Source organism: Melanerpes formicivorus, unplaced genomic scaffold, assembly GCF_026170545.1.
Source record: "Melanerpes formicivorus ecotype bairdi unplaced genomic scaffold, bMelFor1.0.p_v2 SCAF_432, whole genome shotgun sequence".
NCBI lineage: Eukaryota > Metazoa > Chordata > Aves > Piciformes > Picidae > Melanerpes > Melanerpes formicivorus.
In genome coordinates, this window is record NW_027142784.1 from 108,406 (window position 1) to 118,046 (window position 9,641).

General features: G+C 67.4%; 1 protein-coding gene across 1 annotated transcript; it reads left to right on the top strand.

Moving 5' to 3' along the window:
* Positions 1 to 157: 157 nt before the first annotated feature.
* On the top strand, positions 158 to 9,591 carry PSMC5 (proteasome 26S subunit, ATPase 5). Its single transcript, XM_068170583.1, has 12 exons — positions 158 to 266; positions 768 to 839; positions 2,416 to 2,485; positions 2,620 to 2,717; positions 3,481 to 3,537; positions 3,640 to 3,870; positions 4,657 to 4,783; positions 6,405 to 6,595; positions 7,216 to 7,314; positions 7,442 to 7,552; positions 8,410 to 8,496; positions 9,473 to 9,591. Exons 1-12 carry the CDS (start codon positions 228 to 230, stop codon positions 9,524 to 9,526), a joined length of 1,236 nt encoding a protein of 411 aa, XP_068026684.1. The 5' UTR covers positions 158 to 227; the 3' UTR covers positions 9,527 to 9,591.
* Positions 9,592 to 9,641: the final 50 nt, after the last annotated feature.

Sequence of the window (9,641 nt, forward strand, 5' to 3'; positions counted from 1 at the left end):
TTTTGACGATAAGGATAAAACATCTTCGACCACACCGAGATGGCGGCAAAGCCCAGACCGGAGAGGGTGACAGTGCGCATGCGCCCTGCTCTGCTTTGGGTCCCTTTGGCGCCTGTGGCGTGGCGGAGAGAGGAAGTGACGCCATCACGCCCGGCGAGCGGGAGGCGGGCGGCGGAAGAAGGGTGGCCGCCATCTTTAGTGCCGGCAGGAGCGGCGCCGGGGTCCTGATGCCGGCGGAGAAGATGGCGGTGGACGGCCCCGAGCAGGTGCGGCCGGGCTGCAGCGGGTCGGGACGGGGCGCGGCCGCCGGCCCGGGGGGTGTTCAGATCTCCCGGTGGTGCAGCGGGGCTCTGCCGGGCCCGGCTGTGCTTGCGGCCTGTCGGGCGCCGTGACTCGGCGGGTCTCGCCTCGGCCGCCCCTGACGGCCGGGGGTAGACCAGCGCCTGAGACCGCCTTAGGCGATGCGGGACAAGGCCTGGGGAGGGGATAGGGAGGAGGGGGGCAGGTGTGGGTGTGGGCGGGGGTGGGGATGGTGGAACGGGAGCCTGGGACCCTTTGGGACACTGGTCCGGGGAGGCAGCCGGTGAGGGGGAGGCAAAGGGGAGACCTGGGCCCGGACCCGCGGGGATCGGGGAGGGGAAACAGCAGCCAGGGAGGCAGGAGCGAGACTAAATGGGGGTAGAGGTAATGTTTGAGTGCCTGGGTGGCGCAGGCGGCCTGTGGAGCTGTGGTGCTGAGCTGTGGTGCCGAGCTGTGCTCTCTCGCAGATGGAGATGGACGATGGGAAGGGCGGCACCGGGCTCCGGCAGTATTACCTCTCCAAGATCGAGGAGCTGCAGGTGAGCCAGGCCCGGCCCTGCGGGAGGCACCCGGCCCCGGGGCTTGCCTCAGGAGCACTCTCAGCCCTTGTGTGCTGCGGGGGCCCTGTTCTGCGGGAAGCTCAGCCCCCAGGGCTGTGTGAGCTGTGTGTGCAGGAGCTGCTGCCCAGCCCTTGGCAGTGGGGCTTGCCTGGCTGTGTCCTCCTGGAAATCACAGAGCTGTAGAATGCTGGGGGTTGGAAGGGACCTCTGGAGCTCAGCCAGTCCAACCCCCTGCCAGAGCAGGAGCACCCAGGGCAGGGCACCCAGGGACACAGCCAGGTGGGGTTTGAAAGCCTCCAGAGCAGGAGACTGCACAACCTCTCTGGGCAGCCTGCCCCAGGCCCCCAGCAGCCTCACACCAAAGGAGTTTGTTCTCACGTTGAGGTGAAGCCTCCTGGGTGCCAGTCTGTGCCCATTGCTCCTTGTCCTGTCCCTGGGCACCACTGGCAAGAGTCTGTCCCCTTCTTGGCACCCACTCTTCAGGTGGTTATAGACATTAACAAGGTTCTCTCTCCAGACTAAACACCCCCAGGTCTCTCAGTCCTTCTTCACAAGAGAGATCTTCCAGTCCCTTCATCATGCTTGTAGCCTCTCTGGGATCTCATGAGCCAGCAGTGTGCCCAGGGGGCCAAGAAGGCCAAGGGCATCCTGGCCTGCAGCAGGAAGAGTGTGGCCAGCAGGAGCAGGGAAGTCCTTGTGCCCTGTGCTCAGCACTGCTGAGGCCACACCTGGAGTCCTGTGTCCAGTTCTGGGCTCCTCAGCTTAGGAAAGAGGTTGAGCTGCTGGAAGGTGTCCAGAGAAGGGCAAGAAAGCTGGGGAGGGGTCTGGAGCACAGCCCTGGGAGGAGAGGCTGAGGGAGCTGGGGCTGCTTAGCCTGGAGAAGAGGAGGCTCAGGGGAGACCTTCTTGCTCTCTGCAACTCCCTGCAGGGAGGTTGGAGCCAGGTGGGGGTTGGGCTCTTCTGCCAGGCAAGCAGCAGCAGAACAAGAGGACACAGTCTCAAGCTGTGCCAGGGGAGGTTTAGGCTGGAGTTGAGGAGAAAGTTCTTCCCAGCAAGAGAGATTGGCCACTGGGATGTGCTGCCCAGGGAGGTGGTGGAGTCTCCATCCCTGGAGGTGTTTAGGAAGAGCCTGGATGAGGCCCTCGGTGCCATGGTTGAGTTGCTCAGATGGTGCTGGGGGAGAGGTTGGACTTGGTGATCTCGAAGGTCTTTTCCAACCTATTCTATTCTATTCTTGTTTCTCTTGAACTGGGGAGCCCCAAACTGGTCACAGTGCTCAGCAGGGCTGAGTGGAGGGGGAGGAGAGCCTCCCTTGGCCTGCTGGCCAGCCCTGATGCCCCCCAGGCCACCCCTGGCCCTAGGGGGCAGTGAGTTCTCCACGGGGCACAGGGTGCACATCGCTGTCCCGTGGGTAACTTACTGTCCCCCCAGGACTCTGAGGTCTTTATGGAGCTGAAGGATGTCCCTGTGCCCAGGCCAAGGCCCCTGTGCTGGTGGCCAGGCTGGCCTGGTGTGGGTGCTGTGTGAGGCCTCAGCACAGCTTCCCTCCCCGCAGCTCATCGTGAACGAGAAGAGCCAGAACCTGCGGCGCCTGCAAGCGCAGCGCAACGAGCTCAACGCCAAGGGTGAGGCCTGCCTGCCCTCCTCCCCCTCACCCAGGCCTCTGGGGCTGCTCCTGGCCCAGCTGGCAGCCCCAGGGGCGAGGGCAGCCCCTCTGTGGTGGGCAGGGGCTCAGCCTGTGGCGGCTCCCTCTCTGCAGTGCGCCTGCTGCGGGAGGAGCTGCAGCTGCTGCAGGAGCAGGGCTCCTACGTGGGGGAAGTGGTGAGGGCCATGGACAAGAAGAAGGTGCTGGTCAAGGTAAGAGGCTGAGCTCTCCCCTGGCTGGGCAGGGCTGGGGTGGGGTCCCAAAGCAGTGTGAGCAGCAGGGCAGGGAGGGGATTCTGCCCCCTCTGCTTGGCTCCGGTGAGACCTCACCTGCTGCACTGCCTCCAGCTCTGGGCCCCCAGCACAGGAAGGACCTGGAGCTGCCAGAGAGGGTCCAGAGGAGGCCATGAAGATGATCAGAGGCTGGAGAACCTCCCCTGTGGGGACAGGCTGAGAGAGTTGGGGCTGTTAAGAAGAGAAGGCTCCAGGGAGACCGCAGAGCAGCCTTTCAGTAGCTGAAGGGCTCCAGGAGAGCTGGGGAGGGACTTTGACAAGGGCTGGGAGTGGCTGGCTGAGGAACAATGGCTTTGAGCTGGGAGAGGGGAGGCTGAGACTAGAGAGAAGGAGGAAATTCTTTGCAGTGAGGGTGGGGAGGCTGGCACAGGCTGCCCAGGGAGGCTGTGGATGGCAGTGGGGTTGGAACTGGATGACCTTTAAGCTGCCTTCCAGCTCAAGCCATGCTGTGAGGGGAGCACAAGCTCTGCAGGGTTGTAACCACTCAGAGAGAGAAGGTTTGAGCTCTTCTTCCAGAGGACCACCTTGTGGTGTCTCTCCTGGGCCCAAGCCTCCCCCAGGCTGGTGGGAGGCAGCTGGCTGAGGGCTTTCCTGGGGGGGAGGGTTAGGGTTTGGGAGCTCTCTGCCTCCTTCCAGCTGCTGTGGCTATCTGAAGTGAGAGATTCGCTCTGCTGCCTTCCAGGTGCACCCAGAGGGCAAGTTCGTGGTGGATGTGGACAAGAACATTGACATCAACGATGTGAGTGTCCTGGGGCCTTGGGAAGGGAGGTGGCTGTGCTCCTCCTGGCTCTGCCTGCCCCCAGCCCTGCCCTGGGGGTGCTGAGCGCCCTCTGTGCCGCAGGTGACCCCCAACTGCCGCGTGGCCCTGCGCAACGACAGCTACACCCTGCACAAGATCCTGCCCAACAAGGTGGACCCCCTGGTGTCCCTCATGATGGTGGAGAAGGTCCCAGACTCCACCTACGAGATGATTGGGGGCCTGGACAAGCAGATCAAGGAGATCAAGGAGGTGATCGAGCTGCCGGTGAAGCACCCGGAGCTCTTCGAGGCGCTGGGGATCGCCCAGCCCAAGGCAAGTGCTGCTGGGGGCGTGGGGGTCACTCCTTGGGGGAGTCCCTGTCCCCCCTTGGTGGTGGTCCCTGTCACCCCTTTGGGGAGGGTCTCTGTCACCGCTGGGGGGGTCACCACCTCCCCTGCCAGGGGTGCTGAGGTGTCCCCATGGCCACTGCACAGTGCAGCTGTGGATCAGCTCCCCCGGGAGCGCCCTCTGCTGGCTGCCCCCAGGAACCCCCAGAGTAGTTTGGCCAATTCTGCACGGGGGGCTGGAGGGGAGCTCCAGAGACCATGGGGTGCAAACCCCCTGCCAGAGCAGGGGCAGCTAGGGCAGGCTGCACCCAGGTGAGGGCTGAAAGTCTCCAGAGAAGGAGACTCCACAACCTCTCTGGGCAGCCTGCCCCAGGCTTCCAGCACCCTCAAACCTCTCCTCCTGCTCAGATGGAACATCCTGGGGTTCACTCTGTGCCCTCTGCCCCTTGTGCTGTCCCTGGGCACCACTGAGCAGAGCCTGGGGAGCCGGCCGGGGAGGGGCGGAGCAGGGCCTGGGGAGCCGGCCGGGGAGGGGCGGAGCAGGGCCTGGGGAGCCGGCCGGGGAGGGGCAGAGCAGGGCCTGGGGAGCCGGCCGGGGAGGGGCAGAGCAGGGCCTGGGGAGCCGGCCGGGGAGGGGCGGAGCAGGGCCTGGGGAGCCGGCCGGGGAGGGGCAGAGCAGGGCCTGGGGAGCCGGCCGGGGAGGGGCTCTGGAGCTGGCTAGGGAGGGCCAGAGCAGGGCTGTGGAGCTGAGGTCTCCCTGTGACCATTGCAGGGTGTGCTGCTCTATGGCCCCCCTGGCACAGGCAAGACCCTGCTGGCCAGGGCCGTGGCTCACCACACTGACTGCACCTTCATCCGCGTCTCCGGCTCAGAGCTGGTGCAGAAGTTCATCGGGGAAGGTAAAAGGGCACTGGGGAGAGGGAGAGGAGGGGGCTGCTGGTGCTGCCTCCCCTGCGAGGCCTCCAGAGCCGCCGGGGGGCCTCAGGGCTGGCGGAGCTGTGCGGGGCCGGACCCAGCCTGTGCCCCGGCAGGGTGCGGGAGCCGAGCCTGTGCCCCGGCAGGGTGCGGGAGCCGAGCCTGTGCCCCGCAGGGTGCGGGAGCCGAGCCTGTGCCCCCGCAGGGTGCGGGAGCCGAGCCTGTGCCCCCGCAGGGTGCGGGAGCCGAGCCTGTGCCCCTGCAGGGTGCCTGCAGGGTGCGGGAGCCGAGCCTGTGCCCCTGCAGGGTGCCTGCAGGGTGCGGGAGCCGAGCCTGTGCCCCTGCAGGGTGCCTGCAGGGTGCGGGAGCCGAGCCTGTGCCCCGGCAGGGTGTGGGAGCCGAGCCTGTGCCCCCGCAGGGTGCGGGAGCCGAGCCTGTGCCCCCGCAGGGTGCGGGAGCCGAGCCTGTGCCCCCGCAGGGTGCGGGAGCCGAGCCTGTGCCCCCGCAGGGTGCCTGCAGGGTGCGGGAGCCGAGCCTGTGCCCCCGCAGGGTGTGGGAGCCGAGCCTGTGCCCCTGCAGGGTGCCTGCAGGGTGCGGGAGCCGAGCCTGTGCCCCCGCAGGGTGTGGGAGCCGAGCCTGTGCCCCCGCAGGGTGTGGGAGCCGAGCCTGTGCCCCCGCAGGGTGTGGGAGCCGAGCCTGTGCCCCTGCAGGGTGCCTGCAGGGTGCGGGAGCCGAGCCTGTGCCCCGCAGGGTGCGGGAGCCGAGCCTGTGCCCCCGCAGGGTGCGGGAGCCGAGCCTGTGCCCCTGCAGGGTGCGGGAGCCGAGCCTGTGCCCCTGCACGGTGCGGGAGCTGAGCCTGTGCCCCCGCAGGGTGTGGGAGCCGAGCCTGTGCCCCCGCAGGGTGCGGGAGCCGAGCCTGTGCCCCTGCAGGGTGCCTGCAGGGTGCGGGAGCCGAGCCTGTGCCCCCGCAGGGTGTGGGAGCCGAGCCTGTGCCCCGGCAGGGTGTGGGAGCCGAGCCTGTGCCCCTGCAGGGTGCGGGAGCCGAGCCTGTGCCCCTGCAGGGTGCGGGAGCCGAGCCTGTGCCCCGGCAGGGTGCGGGAGCCGAGCCTGTGCCCCGCAGGGTGCGGGAGCTGAGCCTGTGCCCCTGCAGGGTGCGGGAGCTGAGCCTGTGCCCCGCACGGTGCGGGAGCTGAGCCTGTGCCCCCGCAGGGTGCGGGAGCTGAGCCTGTGCCCCGCACGGTGCGGGAGCTGAGCCTGTGCCCCTGCAGGGTGCCTGCAGGGTGCGGGAGCCGAGCCTGTGCCCCTGCAGGGTGCGGGAGCCGAGCCTGTGCCCCTGCAGGGTGCGGGAGCTGAGCCTGTGCCCCGCATGGTGCGGGAGCCGAGCCTGTGCCCCGCAGGGTGCGGGAGCTGAGCCTGTGCCCCGCATGGTGTGGGAGCCGAGCCTGTGCCCCCGCAGGGTGCGGGAGCCGAGCCTGTGCCCCGGCAGGGTGTGGGAGCCGAGCCTGTGCCCCGGCAGGGTGTGGGAGCCGAGCCTGTGCCCCTGCAGGGTGCGGGAGCCGAGCCTGTGCCCCTGCACGGTGCGGGAGCTGAGCCTGTGCCCCGCAGGTGCCCGCATGGTGCGGGAGCTGTTCGTGATGGCTCGGGAGCACGCCCCCTCCATCATCTTCATGGACGAGATCGACTCCATCGGCTCCTCCCGCCTGGAGGGTGGCTCTGGGGGCGACAGCGAGGTGCAGCGCACCATGCTCGAGCTACTCAACCAGCTCGACGGCTTCGAGGCCACTAAGAACATCAAGGTGAGAGGAGCAGGGCTCGGGGCGGGGTCCTGCTGGGCTCAGGATGGGGCAGGGTGGTGTCCTGCTGGCTCGGGGGGGGGGCAGGGTGATGTCCTGTTGGCGCAGGGGAGGGCAGGGCAGTGTCCTTCTGGGGCAGGGGAGGGCAGGGCGGTGTCCTGCTGGGGCAGGGGAGGGCCAGGGCTGTGTCCTGCTGGCTCGGGGCAGTGTCCTGGCTCAGGGGAGGGCAGGGAGTGTCCTGGCTCGGGGCAGTGTCCGGTGTCCTGCTGGGGCAGGGCTGTGTCCTGCTGGCTAGGGGCGGTGTCCTGCTGGCTGGGGGCAGGGTACTGCTGGGGCAGGGTGCTGTCCTGCTGGCTGGGGGCAGTGTCCAGTGTCCTGCTGGCTTGGGGCAGGGTGCTGCTGGGGCAGGGTGCTGTCCTGCTGGCTGGGGGCAGGGTGCTGTCCTGCTGGCTGGGGGCAGTGTCCAGTGTCCTGCTGGCTCGGGGCAGGGTGCTGCTGGGGCAGGGTGCTGTCCTGCTGGCTCGGGGCAGTGTCCTGCTGGCTTGGGGCAGGGTGCTGCTGGCTGGGGGCAGGGTGCTGCCAGCCCAGGCTGCCCAGAGCATGGCAGCTGCTGCCCCTTGCAGGTGATCATGGCCACGAACCGCATCGACATCCTGGACTCGGCCCTGCTGCGCCCCGGCCGCATCGACAGGAAGATCGAGTTCCCCCCTCCCAACGAGGAGGTGAGGCGGGGCCCCAGCTCCCCCTCGCTCCCCTCCCACCCTGCCCCTCCCTCTCCCTGGGGGCAGCAGCCTGGCCCCAGCCCTGCCTGGGAGCCGTTGGGAGCCTGCCTGCGCTGCCCTGCCGCAGGCTCGCCTGGACATCCTGAAGATCCACTCCCGCAAGATGAACCTGACCAGGGGCATCAACCTGCGCAAGATCGCCGAGCTGATGCCGGGGGCCTCGGGTGCTGAAGTGAAGGTAGGGCTGGCAGGGGCAGTGTGGGGGCAGCAGGGCAGCTGGAGGGTAGAGAGGCTCTGCAGAGGGACCTGGACAGGCTGGGCAGATGGGCAGAGGCCAAGGGCAGGAGACTGAACACATCCAAGTGCCAGGGGCTGCACATTGGCCACAGCAACCCCAGGCAGTGCTACAGGCTGGGGGCAGAGTGGCTAAGAGCAGCCAGGCAGAGAGGGACCTGGGGGTACTGGTTGATGGTGGGCTGAACATGAGCCTGCAGTGTGCCCAGGGGGCCAAGAAGGCCAAGGGCATCCTGGCCTGCAGCAGGAAGAGTGTGGCCAGCAGGAGCAGGGAAGTCCTTGTGCCCTGTGCTCAGCACTGCTGAGGCCACCCCTGGAGTCCTGTGTCCAGTTCTGGGCTCCTCAGGTTAGGAAAGAGGTTGAGCTGCTGGAAGGTGTCCAGAGAAGGGCAAGAAAGCTGGGGAGGGGTCTGGAGCACAGCCCTGGGAGGAGAGGCTGAGGGAGCTGGGGTTGCTTAGCCTGGAGAAGAGGAGGCTCAGGGGAGACCTTCTTGCTCTCTGCAACTCCCTGCAGGGAGGTTGGAGCCAGGTGGGGGTTGGGCTCTTCTGCCAGGCAGAACAAGAGGACACAGTCTCAAGCTGTGCCAGGGGAGGGCTGGCGGGGGCGGCAGGGGGCAGCAGGGGGGCAGCAGGGGGCAGCAGGGGCCGGCAGGGGCTGACGTCCCTGTCCCCGGCAGGGGGTGTGCACGGACGCCGGCAGGGGCAGCAGGGTCAGCAGGGTCAGCAGGGGCGGTGTGGGGGGTGGTGGGGCCGGCAGGGGGCAGCAGGGGGCGGCAGGGGCTGACGTCCCTGTCCCCGGCAGGGGGTGTGCACGGAGGCCGGCATGTACGCGCTGCGGGAGCGCAGGGTGCACGTCACGCAGGAGGACTTCGAGATGGCTGTGGCCAAGGTGAGTGCCTGGGGGGCTCCAGCCAACAGCTCCTTCCTCGGGGGGGAGGGGGCACAAAGGGGCCTGGGCAGCTCCTGCCAGCAGCTGGGAGGTTCAAGGCTTGAGGTGGGGCTCAGCCCTGGGCATGCTGCACGGCTGGAGGGGGTTTGGATGCGGTGCTTGGGGCTGTGCTTTAGGGCTGACCCTGGGGGAGCAGGGCTCAGGGCTGGGCTTGGTGGTCATAGAATCAACCAGCTGGGGAAAGACCTCAGAGACCAAGCCCAACCTCCTACCTGACAACTCAACCATGGCTCCAAGGGCCAGGGCCAATCCTTTTTGATCCTGAGAGTCTTTTCCAGCCTCAGTGGTTCTGCGATTCCCTTCATGGAAGGGGTTGGGGTGGAAAGGACCTTGAAGCACATCCAGCTCCATCCCCCATGGGCAGGGACACCCCCACCAGCCCCAGCTTGCTCAAGGCCTCATCCAGCCTGGCCTTGAGCACTCTCAGGGAGGCTGAAATGATGGCAGGAGCCCCAGGCAGGGCATTGCCCCAACCTGGCTGCCAGGGAGGATTGGGGGGGAGAGGTTTCCTGGGGTGCACAGGCAGAGCCTGGCTGGAGCTGAAAGCTGCAGTTCCTTGCCCCAGGCAAGGCTGGAGCTGAAAGCTGCAGTTCCTTGCCCCAGGCAGGGCTGGAGCTGAAAGCTGCAGTTCCTTGCCCCAGGCAGGGCTGGAGCTGAAAGCTGCAGTTCCTTGCCCTAGGCAGGGCTGGAGCTCATAGCTGCAGTTCCTTGCCCCAGGCAGGGCTGGAGCTGAAAGCTGCAGTTCCTTGCCCCAGGCAGGGCTGGAGCTGAAAGCTGCAGTTCCTTGCCCCAGGCAGGGCTGGAGCTGAAAGCTGCAGTTCCTTGCCCCAGGCAGGGCTGCAGCTTGGCATTAGGGGGGTGGGGTGAGGGGGTGCTGCCTGCTGTGGGACCCCAGTGTGTGTTTGTGCCTGCCCAGGTGATGCAGAAGGACAGTGAGAAGAACATGTCCATCAAGAAGCTGTGGAAGTAGTGGGGAGGCAGGGGGGGAGCTGCTCCTCAGGCTGTGGTGTGTCCAATAAAATGCTGCTCTGGCCACCCCTGGGTGCTGCTTTGGGGGGGGGGGGTGGATGGTGGGGTTAGGGGGG

What these genes read in the sequence shown, in the direction of transcription:
- PSMC5 (XM_068170583.1), top strand. Translation starts at nt 228, where the DNA reads ATGCCGGCGGAGAAGATGGCGGTGGACGGCCCCGAGCAG. An exon ending in AGGCCACTAAGAACATCAAG is followed by an intron (nt 6,596 to 7,215) that starts GTGAGAGGAGCA and finishes TGCCCCTTGCAG; the next exon opens with GTGATCATGGCCACGAACCG. An exon ending in TCCCCCCTCCCAACGAGGAG is followed by an intron (nt 7,315 to 7,441) that starts GTGAGGCGGGGC and finishes GCCCTGCCGCAG; the next exon opens with GCTCGCCTGGACATCCTGAA.